At 47.1% G+C, this 20,618-nt stretch overlaps 1 protein-coding gene, 1 long non-coding RNA gene and 1 pseudogene across 3 annotated transcripts; 1 reads left to right on the plus strand and 2 right to left on the minus strand.

Annotated features, from left to right (window-relative positions):
• Nucleotides 1–648: 648 nt before the first annotated feature.
• Nucleotides 649–9,384, minus strand: LOC100821157 (annotated as a pseudogene).
• A 636-nt stretch (nucleotides 9,385–10,020) lies between these two features.
• On the minus strand, nucleotides 10,021–11,193 carry LOC112271944. Its single transcript, XR_002965503.1, has 2 exons — nucleotides 10,520–11,193; nucleotides 10,021–10,448 (listed from the first exon to the last, which is right to left on the minus strand). It is a non-coding gene; the product is annotated as an uncharacterized LOC112271944 (long non-coding RNA).
• A 5,968-nt stretch (nucleotides 11,194–17,161) lies between these two features.
• On the plus strand, nucleotides 17,162–20,447 carry LOC100837761 (protein REVEILLE 2). 2 transcript variants are annotated; one of them, XM_003563189.4, is made up of 6 exons: nucleotides 17,162–17,543; nucleotides 18,422–18,559; nucleotides 18,670–18,781; nucleotides 18,869–18,930; nucleotides 19,064–19,420; nucleotides 19,507–20,447. In XM_003563189.4, exons 1-6 carry the CDS (start codon nucleotides 17,517–17,519, stop codon nucleotides 20,134–20,136), a joined length of 1,326 nt encoding a protein of 441 aa, XP_003563237.1. In that variant the 5' UTR covers nucleotides 17,162–17,516; the 3' UTR covers nucleotides 20,137–20,447. The 2 variants fall into 2 exon arrangements, with proteins under 2 accessions (XP_003563237.1, XP_010239468.1); XM_010241166.3 differs by lacking the exon at nucleotides 17,162–17,543 and adding an exon at nucleotides 17,550–18,010.
• Nucleotides 20,448–20,618: the final 171 nt, after the last annotated feature.

Genomic DNA, 20,618 nt, shown 5'->3' on the forward strand with positions numbered 1-20,618 from the left:
GATTCATATTTTCGAGTCGTAGCATTTTATATTGTTGCTCCGTTATCCTTTAAACCTAGCTTGGGCTGGGATGTCACACGACCACAACATTATATAATACGTACTAGTATAGCATTTCTTCCCCGTACCTATATACATAGTTTTAAAAACCGGACAGTACCGCCGGTTGAACCAACCGAAACCGGAACCGGCGGCCTCTGCGGTCTGTTAAGACCACTGGACCCGGCGGACCGGACGGTTCAGTTGCTGTTCTGGCAGAATTGAAGAAAAACACCTAAATAAGTTGCGCCAAGCGGCAATCGAACTCACCATCTCTCCCAGCCAAAGAAGATACTCCGGCTAGCCACTACCAAGTCCTGCTTGCTATTGTGGGGAAAACACTTCTTTTATCTAATAGGCTTTGTTGGGACTGTTCTCAAACCTTTGTTTCAACTAGGCTGTGCGTTGTTGGGCTGGGCCAGATGTGACAGATTGGAGATACCAATTCCAATATCGTTGAGTTTTTTTTTTCAGTTTTTATTTAAAATATATTATTTTATATCTTAAAAAACCACACCGGTTCAACTGGGTGAACCGGCGGTTCGACCGAAAAAACCTGAACCGAGAGCCTCGCCAGTTCAATCACCGGTCCGGTTTTCAAAACTAGGCCTATATATAGACCGAATCCACATATATGGAATCCAGTATCCCTTTGAGCGAGTGTGCGAGAATGTAGGCGTCAACGTGGTCCGTGTAACATGAAGTATGTTATGCGAGTTGCGTCCACCACCGCCTCCAAAAGAGGTGCCACCGCTGGCGTGAGGCTGCGGCACCGCTCCTCGGAGATGTCCATCCACGACTCCTCGACGAGCTCCCCCAGCTTCCTATAGGCGTCTTCCTTGGCTGTGTACTTGTTCTCCTCCATGCATGTTTCCACCATGGATATCACATGTTGCTGCTGCTGACTGGAGTAGTGCTGGTCTCGTTCTCGCTGATTCGAAATTGATTTATATATAATTTAGCAAATTTTCAAATTCTTACTGGCATATCTATATATAGAAAGGCAACATGTCTAAAGTATGTCATTAATTGTACTCCCTCCGTCCCAAATTAACTGACGTGGTTTTATATAGATTTTTATACAAATCCACGTCAGTTAATTCAGGACGGAGGGAGTATATAATTAACCTCGTGTGAGGCTATGTCGTTGGTGACACGGCCGATGACGCAGGAAGCACTTATGATCTTGGGATATGCCATTCCCCAGTTGATGGCGTCGTTGTTGGCTCCCATGGAGACGAACGCGAAGCATGCCATGTGCATACCGCAGCTGCTAGGCAGCAACAACTGCAAGTGCTCCTCCATGGTGGTCGGCACACCGCCTTCCTCCCGCCACTCGGCCTCCTTGTATAGCATCTTGTAACATCGATTAACTGCATGCAGATATAAATATAAACATGTAACTTCCCACGTTCCAAAATAAAAATCATATAAATTTGGTTGACAGTCGAATTTTATACTAAATCAATGTATTATGAAATATATTGTACGATGGTTTCTAGTTATCTTGATTTGGTATTGTGGATATTGATATGTTTTGCTAGGCCAAACTTAGAAGGTTTGGCAATCAATAAAAATTATGGGCTTTATAGTGTGGAATGATGACGGGTACTTTTTAACCAATTTAACATGTTCATGACTGATGAGTTTATTCATTACAAGTTTTTTCACGTAGTGAGCATGCTTGTTTCCTTGGAGTTTCAAGTCTTCTTCTTTTCATTTACGGTGGCGAGGACTTTGTGGTAAAAGAACTTCATGAATCCTAAGAGTTGCTCAGCGGCTTGTTCATCCCACCTAGTGTTAGTTAACAAGAATCTTAATTAATTAGTATATATCTTAGCTACTAACAAATTCAACTATTATTTGACTGAAATTACCCGAGCAATTAATAATACGGACCTTTCAATTGCTATGGTGAGCAACTTGCTTTCTTCTAAGGTGTTGTAGCTGTCATAGCTGTCGTCGAATACGGATACTAATATGAAGAGCTTCGTGAGCATGATTCGTCCGTATGAATGTTGTGGCTCAAATAGAACTCCGAGCATCCAGAAGTGCATCTCCACCAATCTGTCTCGTGCGAAGCTCAAATGATCTTTGAGCTGGAGTTCTTTCCACCACCTGCAAATTAAACCCGGCCACCATGTGTTTTGTTTTGTGACTGTCTCGAGTATTCTTATTTTTTTCAAAATTGTAGAGATTTTAGGGCGGGGACCCTAACACCCACTCTCGAGGACCTTTGCACACCTACACTATTTGGGATCACCCTGTGCATTCTGTTTTTCGGTTCGGTTCGGTTCAGTTTATATGGTTTTTCGGTTAATACGGTTTGTATACTCAGTTTAATACGGTTACGTATAAAAATACGGTTTGGTTTCGGTTATAACCATTTGATTTCGGTTCGGTTTCGGTTATAACCCAATTAACCAAAGTTAACACGAATTTTTGAGCGACACATAAATTTTTATACACATGTTTCCTTCCTAAACAAAAAAATTTGAACTGTCTCAGTGTCTAGCTGGCCCAATTTGCTTCTGTGCTCTAGACTAGAGAGGCTTGTTCAGAGGCCCATATTGCACTATAGTCTAAAAAGGATGGCCCATGTTGCTCTATATATGGCCCAATTTGCTTCTGATATTGCTCTAGACTAGAGAGGCTTGTTCAGAGGCCCATATTGCACTATAGTCTAAAGAGGATGGTCCATGTTGCTCTATATATATCTGGCCCAACTGTCCAGGAAAAATGAATCGAAAATTGCAAGCTGAGGCACTCGAGAACTCATGACCAGCATGACCAGCAAGCCAACAAGAGTTGTACAAACCACTGGGGTAATGCTTCATATCTGTTAGCTAGCACACCATATCATTTATATTGATTCGGGTTTTTTAAAAAAGCCGAATCCGAATCGATTCCGCTTTCTTGGAACCGAAACCGAAAACCGGAAAAACCGAAATTTTGGTTCGCTTTCGGGTTTTTTTTCCGGTTCGGTTTTGCACACCCTGAATTTGGGAGACTACACTCACTAGAAGGGAACCCAAACTTTATTCACTCTCACAATATTGGTACAACACTCCTTTATTGGATACCTATATTACTACACAATCATACTAATCTATCATGGTAGCTCACTTTTTTCTTGTTGTGGTGCTTATGGTAGTACTCATGGGGAGGGGATCACTCTTATTTATAGTTCTGCAAAAGCATGTGGTGCATTCTATTATAATTTTCTAGAATACTCTGCATGTACCCTAGTTCTAGAGAATTCTTACTTATTCATGAAACTTACACTAGCTAGGACCTTCGTTGGTAAATAGCAACATTCTTCAACTAACTTCTTAAGCTTTCTAGAATATTCCAATCTTCTCATATTCACTAGAAGGCTCCTTGTAGATATCTTCTCCTCCAAGAGTCCGAAGTATTCTAGAATCTTCTCAAGTATGCATAGCTAATTCTCAACACTCTCTAATTATTCAGAGTATTCCAGAATATTCTCAAGTATGCATTGCTACTTCTCAACACTCCCCCTCAATGCATACTTGACTGCCAAATCATCTCTTCAATGATGTCCTTGAATCTTTTGAGCTCTTCCATTCCGAACTTTCTTCTTTTCTTCGTCCATTGAGTTCTTCTTAACCTCATTGCATTTTTGCGGCTCAGTTTTCTTTGCCCTTCTACAAACTTGCCTCTTTTCTATTTCTGTGTATGAAGATACGTGAGAAACAGAAGCACTGACATACCTTGGATCTGGTGGCTTTGTCCTCCATACCTCATGCTTCTTGACCTCCAGCTGTCTCTGCTAGGGCTCCTTGAGTCTAGGATGATCCATACATTTGTTCTCCATTTTTTCTTGTACCTTCACTGATGGATCATCTTTCATGACAAATGCGCTATCACCATCTTCGTTATACTCAGACTCCTCATGTGGCCTCTCGTCCACATAATGTATAAGCCCTTGTTCCTCTGGCTTATCCTCATGATCTTTCAAGTCTCCATCACTTACATATCCAAACATTGGAAGCTCATTCATGGGTTCGAGATTTCTCACCTCGGTGGAGAAGTCATTTTCTATTTCACATTGTTCTTATTCATACTTCTCCCAGATTCTTCTAGATCCTCCATGAAGAAGCCACCTTCAGCCTCCCATTCTTCTTCATTATTCTTCTCTTCTCCAGATTCTTCTAGATCCTCCTCAGTGGAGAAGCCAGCTTCAGCATCCCATTCCTCTTCATCCTCATTCTCTTCCTCTCTAGATTCTTCTAGAGCCACACATTGGGTTGATGGATACTCACATTCAGTTAGGTCTTCAACAAAATACACTTCGTCTTCCACCATGCTTAATCCTTCTTGAGCATCCCACTCTTCCTCCTCTACGACCACATCCGTCATAGTTACCACTTCTTTCCCCGATTGCTTTTTTGGACTCCGACAGTCCCTAGCAAGATGACCACTCTTGCCACAATTAAAGCACCCATCGTTCTTTCTCTTTTCATATATCAGCTCCCGCTGATCTTTTTTTCTTCTTTGAGCTCCCCCTGAATAACCGCTCTCCCTTGGGCACCACCTCGCTCGCATCTCTTGTCCACTTTTCCTTCACCGATTCTCGGTCCTTCAGTGGACTCTTCTTCCTATACGTGAAGGGCATCTTCTCTTCATCTCTTTCTTTAAAGGTGATATTGCACATCTGCTTGGCTAACTCTTTTTGATTAGCCAATAAATTCTCCAGCTCTGCTACTGAAGGTTGAGTAGGCCATCCCATCATCGCAGCCATAAACCATTTGTATTCGGGTCTAAGACCATGAATGATGATTCTCCTCATCCGAGCCTTCACTCACCTTCTCATCCGGGGCAACTTGTGATATCTCACGACAAATATTTTTCACCTTCGTAAAGTACTCAGTAATAGTTAAAGTGCCTTGTGAGAAACCTACGAGCTCATTTTCTAGGAGCTGAAGTCGTGCCTCGTTCTTCCTTGAGAACAGCTTCGCCAATATGTCTCAATCCGTCTTCGGTGTCTTTGCATCTCTGATGTTCTCCACTAGGTCCTCCTCAATCGTCGTCTTCAGCACGAACATAGCCTTGCCTGCCTTGATGTGCCACTTCCGCAAAGCTTCTGCATTCTCTAGAGGAGTTGTTTCGGTGCCCGCAATGACCTCCCATACTAGGACCTTCCTTGGTAAATAGCAACCTTTTTCAACTAACCTCTCAAGTCTTCTAGAATATTCCAATCTTCTCAATATTCAGTAGAAGGCTCCTTGTAAATATCTTCTCCTCCAAGAATCCAAAGTATTCTAAAATCTTCTGAAATATGCATATCTAATTCTCAACACTCTCTAATTATTCAGAATATTCCAGAATATTCTTAAGTATGCATTGTTACTTCTCAACAAGAATAATTATAATTTTTTATTTTTCACAGGTTTTACAACAATTTAGGAGCAAACATTTCCAAAAGTATTAATTTGTATTTCTCTAAAAAAAATTATTCTTTGCGGATTGTGTTTTCGTGCTGATATTGAATACCATGCCAGGTCGTGCAAAATCGTCTTGCCATGCAGTTTCCTTAGATTAGATCAGGCACTTACATTGTAAGAGCCCTCAGCTCCTCGCAGTAGAGACTCTGTAGGATACTGAAATCCAGCTTTGCAAGCTCCAAGATGGCCTCGTTCCTCGTGTTCATGTCCTGGTAAACCGATATGTAGCGCCTTGCTTCGACTCTCTTGGGCCTCCAGAAGAGAGGCGTTTCCATCATGTGTCGCACTTGATCGAGCAATATCGACGGTGACGACTGTTCTTCCAAGGCGCGCCGAAGATGCTGATCCTATATAAAGCCAGCCAGCTATAGGATCAGCATTTTTGGGACATCTTTTTTCATATAGGAGGTGTCCGAAGCGATCCTCGTCTCTAAAGTTTCGTCGATAGGTGCGTCAAGAATTAGATCAGGAGGTTTGGGTTCTCATTGGGTTGTGTATTTTGTTCATGAATTTTCATATGGACAGATTTAGACAAATCGAAAGGATTTGAGTGTTCCCTAGCTCGGATACGCCCTGACCAAGTCTTGGAAAGCTTACACGACATGGACCAGTGACTTGGCAAAGTCGATGATGTCGCTCCTCAATGTTTGTTATATTGTGCAGACAACGAAGGAAGCAAACAAAGGAGAGCCACCCAGAATTCATCCCCGTATGCCTGGACCAAAGATATTCGTTGAGGCTTAAGCAAAATGGGGCGACCGTGCCCACGATAATCTAGCGTGCGGCGTCCCAATCCTCGCTCGCGCTATTTCTGCACGACTCACGATTCCCCGCTAGCGTTGAGAGCAGCCCAGCAGCGTCTGTTGGCCCAGCAGCCGATCAAATCCAGCAACAGCCCAGCGTTAGCAGGTGGTTTTCTCCTCGTACACGTTAGTTTTCTCGGGATATTTTTTAACAAAATACACGTGAAACGAGCTGCTATATTACCCCTTAAATATACCCAAAAAAAATCTACATTTGTAGCCCGTGTATTTTTGCTGGAGAACACATAGCTAGTTTCTCACACATCTCATTATTACCATTCACTCACCAATTTGCTTGTACCCATTTACCAGGTTATCAACAAGCAGTCACCGATTTATTCGTGCACACTTAACAAATTTAATAACAGACGTTCACCGGTTTAATTGTGCAATTAGCAATTTTATTCATACGTACTAACCAGATTATTAATCCACACTTACCCGTTTAACTACGCATATTTACCAGTTAACCAGATTATCTACGCCTACTTATCAGATTATTTGTACGTACTTACCAGGTACCTAGCCCAAATTATGATGACGGTAAAAAAAAGTAGTCTTATGATTATCAGGTTATTTGTGTCTATTTATCTGATTATTTGTGCGTATTTATCAGTTTATCCACGCCTACTTACCAACGTCTATAAAAAAAATACAAGTCTCATGTTTATCAGATTATTTATGTCTAGTTACCAGATTGTTTGAGCGTGCTTACCGAGTTATCTGCGACTACTTAATTGTACCTATAAAAAGTACAAGTCTCATGATTAACAGGTTATTTGTATATATTTATCAAATTATCTGTGTCTACTTATCAGGTTATTTACACTTACGAGGATAATTATGGCGGACATTGTTGAATCAAGGTGAGCTTACTAATTCTCTCTCAGCTACGTGTAATCTGGTCCACCTGAATTAAGAGTAGGAGAAATATAAGCCGTAACTCGTCCGCTGCAACCCCATCGATCTTCCCCGACGCCACCGACGAGCCAGTGATGCTGCTCAAGCACATGGACGCGGGCAGTGCATGTACAGCTGCGCTCTTTGTTTGGCGAGAAAAATAACGAAACTCTCTAAGTTAGAGAGTGTATTTTCTCAAACACGTCAGGGGAAATAAAAAGGTGCGGACGCGCCCGTGTACTAATGTACACAAATAAACAAAGATAAAGTAGGAAAACATGTATTTTATTAATCTCGTATCGAGAAACGAAATTACAAGTTCCCTATAAATAATGCGCTCCGTGTGGCCTGCTAGCACGGCCAATATGGCATGGGCGATTGTGGTCGCGTGGTTCATGGGGCGTCGGAAAACTCCCGCTTAATTACGTCCGTAGGTCAAGCCTGCAGACCACCTCCGATTAAACTGCTGCAGTGGTGTCGTCTTCAAGTCTTGTCTTCTCCCTATGCTTGGTGTGGAAGATGGTGGTGATGAAGAGGAAGAGAGGGGTGGTACGACCCCACTCCGTCAAAGCTAAGCCACGACTGTTCGACCATGTAGGTGCCGAACAATGTGCTCCGCCGTCTTGTCGTTGTATGATGAAGTGTCCAGCTGACACGAGCCTTGTCAGCTAGACAGGTTGATGAAGTGGCCTTCGCCTCATCGGTACCCAGCCTGAAAAAATTTTGCCTCGTTGGACCGGACAGAATGCCTTGCCTTTGCCTCGTCAGTGCCCAGCAAGAGCATGTGATGTTGGTGATGTACTTCATCGGTACACGGACATGTTGGTGGAGTGGCATCGCCTCGCTGGTGTTGGGGAAGATGGTTAGATGCCGGAATGCCATCGGCAATGTGGATGAGGGAGCAGACTTGATGTTGAAGATGACGATGTAGGTGCTGTTGGAGGTGTAAGAGACCTCGCCAGGAGTTGGTGAAGAGTACGCCAAGGCGGGCGCCGTGTACGTTGGTGTCTCGACGGACACCACATAGAAGGCCGCCACGAGCCACGGCGTGCCGATGCCAAGTTGGTGAAGAGTGCGCCAAGGCGGGCGGCGTGTATGGCGGTGTCTTCGCGGAGACCGTAGAAGGCTGCCACGAGCGGTGGCGTATTGATGCCAACCTGTGAAGAATGTGCCAAGTCGGGCGCCATCGGAGGCGGTGTCTCAGCGACACTACGTAGAAGGCCGCCATAAGCGGCGGCGTCTAGCACGATGCCAAGTCGGTGAAGAATGCGCCAAGAAGGGCGCTCTGTATGGCGGTGTATCCACGGACACCAGGTAGAAGGCCGCCACGATATGGAGTGGCACGATGCTAACCTGTGAAGGATGCGCCAAGTCGGACGCCATCGGTGGCGGTGTCTCAACGACACCACGTGGAATGCCGCCATGAGCGGCGGCATCTAGCACAAAGCCGGGTCGGTGAAGGATGCGCCAATATGGGCGTCGTGTATAGCGGTGTCTCGACGGACAACCACGTGGAAGGCCGCCATGAGCGGCGGCATGCTGATGACAAGTTGGTGAAGAGCGCACCAAGGCGCGCGCCGTGGATGGCGGTGTCTCAATGGACACCACGTAGAAGGCTGCCATGAGCGGCTGTGTTCATACCTGTGAAAAGTGCGCCAAGGCGGGCGCCATGCGTGGCAGTGTCTCAACAGACACCACATGGAAGGCCGCCACAAGCGGCGGCATATTGACGCCAAGTTGGTGAAGACTGCGCCAAGACGGGCGCCGTGTATGGTGTTGTCTCAGCGCACACCACGTAGAAGGCCGCCACGAGCGGCGGTATATTGGTGCCAAGTTGGTGAAGACTGACATGGCGCCAGCCTCAGTGGACACCATGAAAAAGGCCGCCACGAGTGGTGGCGTACCGATGCCAAGTTGGTGAAGAGTGCACTAAACCAGGCGCCGTGTATGGCAGTGTCTCAATGGACACCGCGTAGAAGGCCGCCACGAGCGGCGGTATATTGGTGCCAAGTTGGTGAAGACTGCGCCAAGACAGGCGCGGTGTACGGTGGTGTCTCAACGAACACCGCGTAGAAGGCCGCCATGAGCGGCACGATGCTAACCTGTGAAGAGTGCGCCAAGCCAGGCGCCGTGTATGGCGGTGTCTCAGCGGACACCACGTAGAAGACCGCCATGGGCGGTGGCGTATCGATGCCAAGTTGGTGAAAAGTACGCCAAGACAGGCGCCCTGTGTAGAGACATGCACCCTGTATGGCGGTGTCTCGGCAGACACCGGGTAGAAGGCCGCCACGAGCCGTGGGTGTCTTAGCATGGTGATAACCTATGAAAAGTGCGCTGAAGCGGGTGCCGTCAGCTGCAGTGTCTTAGCGACACCACGTAGAAGGCCGCCACGAGCGGTGGCGTCTTGCACGACGCCGGGTCGGTGAAGGATGCGCCAAGACAGCCAGCGCCCTGCGTGGTGGTGTCTCAGCGGACACCACGTATAAGGCCGCCGCTAGCGCCGACGTTTGATAGTTGGAGGAGACTTGCGGGTCGACGGACACCTCTTGCCGACGCCCTGTTCAGCAAGGTAGCGCTCCGCATGGGGCGGGCAATCTGTAGACGTTGGTCACGTCCGCACCATCGCACACGATGGCACTTAGGCGAATGTTGACGGGCTGTTGATGGAGACGCGGCGTCCCGCATCGTGCGGGCGCCAGAACGTGGCGCACGGCCCAGACGGCAATCACGAGATTGCTAAGCTCCGAGACAATGGCATGCCTCCTGCATGCACCTCCATGACACCTGGGTACACGAGAAAGAGAGAAAGATAGAGGAATCTGTACTTACCACGATGGAAGAAGAGCGAATGCTTTACAACATGCGTTGTCGTGCATGCTGCCCTTGCAGGTTGAGCACATGTGTATTGTTGTGCTTGAGGCGGCAGGAGAAGGCACCCGTCTGGCGCCGTGTATGGCGGTGTCTCAGTGGACACCACATGGGCATGGCTACCATGCCTTGATGGTGGCACTTGTTGATGAAGCGTGCAGTATGTAGACATCACCCACGACCGCACCAACCCAATAGACGGACGTGTGCTAGTTATTGATGAAAACGACGTCCCGCACCGAACAGGCACCAAAACATGACGCACGGCCCGCGACGGCAATCAGGACCACACCAAAAGATGGTCGTAAAATTACACCGCTAAGCTCTAGAGACAACAGCATGCCTCCTGCCTGCTTTATCTCCGTGGCACCTGCATAGACGAGAAAGAGAAAAAGATAGAGGGTTCTTTACGTGCCATGGCAAAAGAAGAACGTCATCTACCTGTAGGGCGCCCCCGTTGGACGAGCGTGCGCCGTCGTGGCCGGCCACATAGCCTTGATGTCGGACCTGTTCGCGATCGGCGCGTCGTGCACTGCCTTCGGTGCGGCTAGGGCCTCCAAAGCGCTCTCGTAGCCTCGACCTGTTCGCCTTGGGTGCGTGTCGGCTCTCCTTGACCTGTTCGCCTTGATCAAGAACCTATTCTCCTTGCTACACAAAGAGATACAAATACCTGGATCTTCATGTTGTATGGACGGCCGGTCTGCTTCTCCCGATGCAGCACGTTGCTGATACACGTGCTTTGCCGCGACGCCGGATGCTGTCTGCTCGCTGCCCTGGCGTGTGTCGCCGCCGCCAGCGCCTTCTGCAGGCGCCTGCTTTTTGAGCTCCCAATCGATCTCTTGTTGATGCTCCGCGGAGTTGTTCGCCCGTTCGTGATCGGCGCGGCGTCCGCTGCCTCCCGCTGCGGGTAGGGCCTCCGTCTCCAGGCCTTGTGCGTGCGTGTGTGGCGCCACCTTCGCTCCCCCCGCCCGATTGATGCGTCTTGCCTTTTATAGGCAGCAGGGATAGCGCGTACACGGCCGCTCGAGCCTCCGATATTCACGGTTCAGTTGGATTTGATTTGATCAGGACTTCTCGTTTAAACTTCAAACCACCATTATCTTCTATATATTGTTTTGTGTTTATCCGGCCGCGTATGCATACGTGCTGGCCCATCGACTTGGTGGCATGCATATCCAACCTGCTAGCTAGAGTATGCGTGTACAGGTGCACGCTACGTGCGTGCCCAGTTAGCTGTGTTCTAACTCGATGCACATGCACGTACGGTATCGTCATTCTTTTTTTCTTCTTCTTCAGATATAACTATAGTCGCTGCACCTGACTTTTTTTCTTCTATACGTGGAGTCTTGATTTCGCGCCGAATCTCGTCAAACACCCTTCTCCACCGCCGCCGCCCGCGTCCTGCTCCGCCGCTGTCGTGCCTCCGCTTCTTCGTTGCTGCGGCCGCGCTCCACTCTGCCGTTGCTCTGCGGCCGCCGCCCGTTCTGCCGCCGCAGCATCTGCGCCCGCTCCGCCCCGATGCTCCGCCGCCGTGTGAGTGTGGACGTGGTTGTCTGGATTGAAGATGAGCTCTAGGAAAAAGGATGAAATTAATGACCGCCGGCATTCTCGCATCAACCTTCCGTGCACGAAAGACGTACGAAACCTGAGGCTAGGCGCGGCGCGAGGCGAGAGAGAAGGTACGTACCTCGGCAGGGAAGTGGGCGGTGGAGCCAGGAGAAGACGGAGGCGGTCGGTCGGTCGGTCTCACCTCGCGACCCTCCATGGCGCATCGAACCGCTGGCGCCGGAGCGTCGGCGAGCGCGCCCACCGGAGACTGCTGCTGCGGGGCGCGCTGCCCTAGCCATGCTCCGCAGTGGCTGCAGGTGAGTTACCGAGGCCACGGCGAGAGAGAACGAGAGAGAGAGGACAACGAGGAGGAGGAGATCGCCGCCGCCGTTGCCGTCGCCGTGGCCAGGGGAAGAGAAGAGGCCGCCTGACCTCGACCTTGGCCGACGGGCCTGGTTGGATCTCCTTCAAAGGCCCAGCCGCCCCCTCAACAATGCACCCAGGCCCATACACCCGGGATTCCACATTACAGCCCACAACGAACAGCCCCGGCCCACGGCCAAACTCGATTTCCTTTCTCAGCCTTCCATATGTCGCATCCGTTTGCCGTTTTGCATGCACGACGCACAGCTGACACACGGGAAAGCGAGCCAAGAAATTACTGGAAAAAAAAAACATCTTAAGACCGGTTACGTGCTGGCAGGTAGGTAGGTACCCCACCTGCAGGCTAGCTGCTACCCAACCAAAATAGAATCATCAAGTCAAGGGTCAGCAAAGTGCATCCATTGCCAAATTACAAGTTGATAGGATGGAAAGGGGCCAAATTTGTTTAAAGGAAAACTAGTGCTGGAAGGAAGGAGCCACCAGCCAAGCATGTGATGAGCAGAGTTCGAGCTAGCTTGTGGCTCTCCTTATCCTGGCTTTTTATAAATTGCTGCCAGTTAAGCTAATAAGATCGGATCCTCCTTCCAAGCTTGTGTGGTGCTGGGTCGAGGTCCCTGCAGCTTTGGAGCTGCTACACCAGCACTGGTTAATTTACTTGCGTTACTGAAAAAGGGGATAAAATCTTTCAGGTAAAACTGAGCTCGTCAAAACCCCAAGAGCGACGTAAGAGCACTATCAGTAAATTAATTAGTTTCTTAACAAGGCAAAAAAAGACAATTAATGCTATTAGAAAAAATTAGTACTCCCTCCATCCCATTACCCTTGCCGAAATATTACATGTGTCTTTAGAAATAAATATATCTATTTTTAAACAAATTTAAGACAAAATTATGGGACGGTGGGAATACACTATCTGCAATAAAACAAATTAAGAAACAAATATGAGCTTGCAGACATAGTTTTCACAAGTGAGACACGTATAAATATGACGTGGCAGAAAGCGCCCTTGGGACACATAAATAAAATGGTCACACGCAGATCCACGTCATGCGGAGGAGGGACTAGTGGTGGTGATTAACTTTCAGTGGGCCCCTGTCCTCTATTACTTTGATTTTATCCGAGCATCGGTGGCGCCAACTTCCTGGGATTTAATATCAGCCGCGAGATATTTTTGCACCGATATCACCCTCTCGCTTTCCGGACCACACGTATTATTTTTATAACCAGACATTGTATATGAGAAGATAATTAACTGGATAATGCTGCTGCTGATACTCCTGGCTAGAAACACACACAGATCGATATCAGCCCCTAGCTAAAGTAGAACACAACAGGGGATTCTACATGTATTTGTTTCTTATACATTTACTAAGAGCTGAAAGGGAAATGTGAATAATCTGGTCACTGCGGTATACGCCAAGCGGTTTTCTACCTCACAGTGAAAAATATACTCACCGGTCTCGTTAATTAATGCATGCAGATTTCTGGAGGAGTGAAGCTTCCATCTTTTAAGACCGTGCGTGTCTACGATATTCTATGTTACTATTTTTTAAGGTATCATAAGCATAATATATTGGTTTGTAAAAGACGTTATACCTTGAAAAAGGTTATGTTACCGATATTATACAATGGTACTGTTACTATTTATTCTTCATTTAATGATATGTGACATCATCTTAGATGGCTACTTAGATTTTATTGATACCAGTTATGTTACCCCCGCTATGACCAGTCTAAAAAAATAGAAAAAGTCAAATCGCGTCATGTGTTGTTTAATTAGTCTCACGCAAAACAAAACAGAGAACCCCTTGGAATGGACATTATTGATTATCACATCTCTATCCTCACTTTCCCATCCTCCACTACAGATCGACTCATTTTCAGCTTTAAATCCTGTCACAAGCACACAATTTTTGTTTTGATTTATTGAACTCATCAAGGTTCTTCTGGGCTAAATAATTTTTGAAGGAGTAAAATACATTAGAGGTCATAATTTTTTCGTAAAAGTCCCAAGAGTCCTAGTTCTATGAAATTGCACATTTGAGTTCCAATTGTTTTACAGGTTCAGCGCAGGTCCTATGTCTGTTCGGTCATGTGCCTCCTGTCCACGTGGCTTTTTGGGCCCACATGTCACGTGTCTAGGTGGACTCATTTTTGCTAAAAACACCCTGCCTTTTTCTTCCTTCTTCCCCGTCAGCCCTTCACTCTCTATCAGGTGCGTGGTGGCGAGGTTCGCGGTGCAGATGGAGATTGGGCAGGGGCTGAGTCCGCGGGAGAAGTGCGCGGAGAAGCAGGAGATCCTCCGGTGAGTCCGGGAAGCCGTCGTGTCCCCCGCCGAGGAGGCCACCGTGCTCGCCAAACCCCGCCATTGCCTCGTCCCCTCTGCCTCCGTCCTACGCGCGCGCGCACCGTCGCTTCTTGCCGTCGCGGCCATCAACCTCCCCAAGACGCACCACCTTGCCCCCGAGCTTCGCCTCGTCGCGCTGAGTTCTCCTGAGGAAGGAATCGACTTGAGGTGCTAGGAATCGCCGCCATCGAGCCCTTCTTCCCCAAGTCCGGTCGTGCACTGCCGCCGCCCGATCTCCTTCTCCAGTGAGTTTTGGACTCCACCGCCACCTTCCTCGGATCTGCGGAGACACCCTGTAGCCGCTGATGCTCTTCCCCAACCCCAGCTCGCCTCGTCGCTCTGCCTCGGGCGCCGCCAGACGCCGTTGAACTCCACCATCCCGAGCTCCTCCTTCCCGTACGACCACTCAAGTGCATTCACGGTGAGCCTCTCGTCCGTTTCCCCCTATCCCCTTGCGCTCCCGTGCCTCGTAGCCCTCTACCGCCCACCGCCATGGCGTCGTCAGCCCCGTGCTGATGCAGAGCAGGAACAGGATCTACCACTGGGGCTCCGTCAGCAACGAGCTCCTCACGCACAAGCAGGTCGTCCACCTCTCCAAGAAAATCAAGGACGGCATCTGGCTCCAACATCAACGATCCAACAGCATCTGGAGAAGAGAGGAATCACGGGGGAGAAGGAAGAAGATGCGGGTTTTTTTAGCAAAAATGCGTCCACCCGGCCATCTGCATCCGGGCATCTGACATGTGGGTCCAAATAGCCACGTCGACTGGAGGCACGGGGCTGAACCACCATAGGACGTGTGATGAACCACTTATGAAACAATTGGAACTCAAACGTGCAGTTTTAAAAAATTAAAACTAATTTGGGACATTTACAAAAGAATTAGAACTTTTGATGCATTTTACTCTTTTTTAAGAGTCATCAGTATAATCTTAAGTTAGATCGTGTTTTTGTTGAACAATGCAGACATTTGACCAACAAAATACTTTCTCTCATTTTCAACATTTCTTTGGGGGGTACTAGCTGAAATATAATTTCTTAATGCAGAGAGAAAGGTGGGCTGGGCCCGGCCCAGCTGGCCATTGCCTAGACGTGCATGTGGTGTGGGGCTGTAGAGTACACACGTGTACAGAGAAGGGCAGCAGAGGTTGCACCAAACGCAGATATCTTATTTGCACATATAAATTATCATAATTTGTATTCAAACACGAATGCCCTTATTACATGGAGATAACAGCAAAATAAAGAGACCATAAAGAATGGGTGGATATTCTTCTCTTCACCACATATTTACAGGACTATTCTACACATGTAAACAAAAACAATTTATGTGGCCCAAAGAAGAGCCCCCTAATTAAGCTAAAGTTAGACAAGTCAAGAAAGGGAAAAGACCACTGATGTGGTGGGTGCATGTGTAATTACGGATTTAGACTTGTAGAAGAATTTACTTTGTTTCCTTAGATGCTAGCAGGGGTGGTGGAGACGGAGCCGGTGCTACAGGGAGAAGTTATTGATCATCCAGCTTATAAATATAAAAAATCTACAAGTATAACATCATTAGCCCATCTTAGCATATCCTCCTTCTCCGGTTTCTGGCTCCACCACTGGATGTTAGCATTAATCGAAAACATCATCATGCACGCGAGGGTTCATTCCTGGCTGGCCTCTCCCCTGTTTGAGTGGCTCTAGATATTCCTGAAATATCAATTTCGGCATCATGGGAAATGCCAATTTTTGTGTTTGTCCCATGCATCGCCAGCTACAAATCTAATACACTAGCTAGTTCAGTAGTATATCAACAATAGTGTGCAACTAAATCTAAATGGACTAGTGTCCCCATCCGGAATTATGGGATGTAATAAGAAGCCTTTTAATTTCACTTTCCTTTATATTTTGCTTGCAAAAGTGTAGACATAGATCAGTTGAACCGTATCAAAAAGAAAAGAAAAAACAAAGGTTATTTGGATTCCTCTGATACCCTGCCTACACCACCATTCCATATTTCCTCGCTCTGTTTGTTATGGGATGCATGTTTTCTGAAATTTGATCGAACTCATTCGTCGCATCGATAAACTTGTGGGTTTTGCGCGGCGCAAAACCCACACGATTAGAAACTTTTCCGAATGGAGGTGCTCATAGGGGCAGGGGCGGAGCTAAAGGAAAAAACACCCAGAGGCACTCTTTAAGTTTACACTACCTGAGACGCATAGAAATCTTGTCCCGGTGCACAATCCCTAATAATCCCTAGTGCACCAGCTAGTTGGAGGGTATAATTAGCATTAGAATTCTTTTTTGACCCTGGTGCATGTGACTCAGGGAGACAACAAGTAGCTCCGTCCCTGCATAGGGGTGAGTATACATGCGTGTGTGTGAATGCTTGCGTCTCTACTCTATTTCCTAAAAAGAAACTTTTTCGAACATTCATTTGACATACATGAATCTTCGGGGCACATAAAACCGCTGCTGATATAATCGTTTATTATCAGAATTAAATTTTCAAAATGCGAAGGAATGAACAACGGTTATAAATTTATATCTATAAACGTATTGGAATCGAAGATTTTTAAGATGATAAGGCCCCTGACAGGAGGACGAGTATACGTAATTAAAGCGCGCGCCGAAACCCCAAAAGCAGGTATGCCGCGTGAGTCACTGCGGGTGGGCCCCACTAGGCCAGAGGCATCCACAGCCACTAGCTCCGCGGGCGCTTCTGGAAATTTCCGGCCCCGACAGGTGGACCCCCACCGCGTGACGTGGCGGCCTTCCCCGCCCCTCGAAAATATATTTCCGTCGTCGTCTCTCTTCCCCCAACCCACCTTCCTTCGCTTCTCCCCTCCTTCCTCCGACCTCCGCCAGCGAGCTGCATCGCCGGCCGCGATTAGCTTCTGCTGCTAGCTCGTTTCGCTTCCGTTTTGGGTTTCCTTTGCTTTGCTTGGGTTGGTCGGTCCTCCGGTGGTCGCCGAGGAGACTGCTTTTTTTGCGCGGGGGCGGTTTCTGGGCGATCCCCGGCGAGATTTGCTTGCTTGCTTTCTGTTTCCGCCGCTGCCGCCGCCGTCGTCTCCGGTGGGGACTGGGGTGGCTGCTTCCTTCGATCTCGGCGCGCGTGCGTGGAGGCGGAGATTTTCTCAGATTTAGATACTCCGGGGGGGACGGCATCTCATGGCTTCCTCCATGGCGCTCGCGGAGGTAACTAAGAGATCCCCTTCCTTCTGCTCTTCCCCCCTCCTGCCCACTCATCATTCTCTTCGCATTCTCTCTGGTTATTCTTGACCCCCCGGAGAGTCCGATTTGCGCGTAATTTTTCGTCAGCGCAAGGAGAATTTTTTACTGTATTTCTCGATGATGTTTTGGATGGATTTGGATTATTTGGTCAAAAAAGGAGTTAGTACTTTTGTTGTTGTTGTTGTTGTTGTTGTTGTTGCAATATCTCATCTTCCTTCCCTGCGAGGAATTTTCATATCTTGCTTTTAAGAGAGGGCCCTGTTCTAGATACTTCTTTTTTATTTATTTTTATTTTTGGGAGGATACGAACCACAAACTCTTTTAGAGGCTTCCAGAACAACATGGGCCAGATACTATAGTTAGCTAGAGCTACCAAACATGCTTGGGAGCCACAGTGCCAGATTCAGAAATATTGGCCCTTGCTATACTAGGTAACTCTGTTTAGTGATGCTCTTTTACAGTGGTGAATTTTTGTTTACTAGGAAATGTTTGCAGTGGTGAATGGTAATTGTTGTAGTTACAGTCTTCGTTTAATTCATGGATCATTCCAAGGCCAATCAGGGAAATCCAGTTTAAGTTGCTTGAGTATAGTTACAAACTCTTGTAGCATTGTTAATCCACGGTGTATTTCTTTTATGTCGTAGTTTTAGATTTGATACTGTAAACTCATGACATTTAATCAGATCAACACTGTCAAAGCTCAGACTATGCTGTGTGGGTGAAAATACAGCATGATGGTTTTTGTCTTTGCCAGATGCAACACTAGTGATAGCTTGATGTCTGAAACTGTGGGAAGCAATAGATATATGTAGAACTAAACCTTTCTCTTCTGTTACATCTAGGAAAAGGATGGCCTGGATTCATCTTGCTTGCCAATCAATAATGGGCAGTCGTCGGATGTTGTCAAATCTCCGATGATGGATGATTCAATTGCAATGCAATCCAAGGAAGAGGGTATGGGTGATGAGCATCCTGTCAAGGTAGCCATTTCTTAACCACTTTGAGATATAGAAGCAAATGCCAGCTGGCCTATAAGTACATCGAACATTATTGGGGTTATGCCTAATGATCTTTGACCTTGTTCCATTAGGCTAGGAAGCCCTATACGATAACGAAGCAGCGGGAGAAGTGGACGGAAGAAGAGCATGAGAGGTTCCTGGAAGCATTGAAGCTGTATGGTCGGTCCTGGCGTCAGATACAAGGTGTGTGTGGCGCTTATATAGTAATATCTTGCATTACAATTTAAAGTAGTTGATGAGTGTTTCTGATTCATTGGAACTGTTCTTTAGAACACATTGGCACAAAGACCGCTGTCCAAATTCGAAGCCATGCTCAGAAGTTTTTCTCAAAGGTGACTAGTCCTTACTGTGGTTATGATGAATTTGGCCGCGGCATATGTGCTTGTAGAATCCTGATTTGTAGGAGTTAATTTGGGAGCCATTCAGATATCTACCTTGTTCTCATGCAGAGTGTGTATTTTGCAGGTGGTGCGTGAACCTGGAGCTAAAATTGAGATCGAGATCCCTCCCCCTAGGCCAAAGCGGAAACCACTGCATCCATATCCTCGCAAGCGGGCAAATTCCTGCAATGGGGCAAATCCAGCAGCTGGACAGCCGAAGATTGCTCCTCTTTCATCTTCATCTGGTTCTGACCAAGAGAATGGTTCTCCTGTGTCAGTACTATCTGCAATGCAGGCCGATGCTTTTGGATCATCAATGTCCAATCCGTCAACTCAGTGTAGCTCCCCAGCGTCATCAGATGATGAGAATAATGTTCCTCCACTGATGAGTGGAGATGAAAATGTGCCTTGTCAACAAACAGGGGTAGATCAATCCCACAAGGTAAACAACCATCATTTGAAACTTCAGCCTTACTACTGGACAACCCTAATGAATGACCACTTGAACTATGATACTTCCTTTTGCAGGAAATCGATCAAGACAACAAAGATACGGGTATGTCTGAAGAGGATTCTTCAGATGAGGTTCAGGAAACAAGTTTGAAGCTGTTTGGGAAGACAGTTGTGATCACAGATCCCAGGAAAAGATGTTCGCCAGATGCGGGACATGAAAACGGTGAGCAAAACTCACAATCCTCTAACCAAAGGACATCACAGTCCCCCCCAGTCGGAGAGGTTCCAGCATATACTGCGACGAGCGGATGGCTTCTTCCCTACAACTCGTTTCCGCTTCATTTCTGTGAATCAGCAGATACTAGAATGGCCCCTTTACACATGTATTGGCCCTACTATGGATTTCCTATTGGTCATCCAAGAGGAGGAACTAATATGGTGGTGCATAACGAGGCTACCAATGAGAATGATACCGGGAAAAGCCATCCGGTTGAATCAAGCTCGGACACTGAGGACAATGATCAGACAGCCAGCAAGAAGCGGGAAGTAACAGAACCGCATGGAAGGATTCAGTTCTCATGGTTGACCCCGAACTTTGAGCTAAAACCAAGCACGAACTCGGCGTTTGTAAGAGTGAAGCCGAACAGCGGTGGGAATCAACCGTCAAGGGGGTTCATGCCTTACAAAAGATGCAGGGTTGAATAACAGAAGTGGAGCGGAGAAATTTCTCCACAGCTAATTTTAACTAGGGAACTGTAGGAGCTTGTTCCACATATTCTTGCTCCGATGTACTTTTAGTCTTTACTTGCAGAGATTGGTGCGCCTTGAAGAGAAGGTGCAGGCAGTCGCTAGGCTGAAGGAAAGGTTCTATAGGGATGCCAATCTCTCCCTCTTTCTCATGTTGTAAAAGCAAGATTCTTGTTGAAAGCTGTTGATTCCTAACGGATACCAATTTCTGAATGACTGTCAAGAGAAGAATATGAATATTTTCTGAACAATCGTTGTACTTTTGTCAAGATTACATTCTGCTCCGGAAAACTGTGCTACCTCTGATCTAGACTGATATCTTGCATCTGACGTGTTGTTTGTTCAAGTAAGAATTTTAGTTCCCTACCAAACCGTTTTCTAATTCTAAAACTAGTACTGGACTTAATATGGTATGAGACGAAAGAATATCTGATTTCAGC

Source organism: Brachypodium distachyon, chromosome 1 (genome assembly GCF_000005505.3).
Source record: "Brachypodium distachyon strain Bd21 chromosome 1, Brachypodium_distachyon_v3.0, whole genome shotgun sequence".
In the NCBI taxonomy this organism is placed as follows: Eukaryota; Viridiplantae; Streptophyta; class Magnoliopsida; order Poales; family Poaceae; genus Brachypodium; species Brachypodium distachyon.

Coding starts and splice junctions, on each gene's coding strand:
- LOC100837761 (XM_003563189.4), top strand. CDS start 17,517: ATGGCTTCCTCCATGGCGCTCGCGGAG. Junction 17,544..18,421: donor CCTCCATGGCGCTCGCGGAG/GTAACTAAGAGA, acceptor TGTTACATCTAG/GAAAAGGATGGCCTGGATTC. Junction 19,421..19,506: donor GGGTAGATCAATCCCACAAG/GTAAACAACCAT, acceptor TTCCTTTTGCAG/GAAATCGATCAAGACAACAA.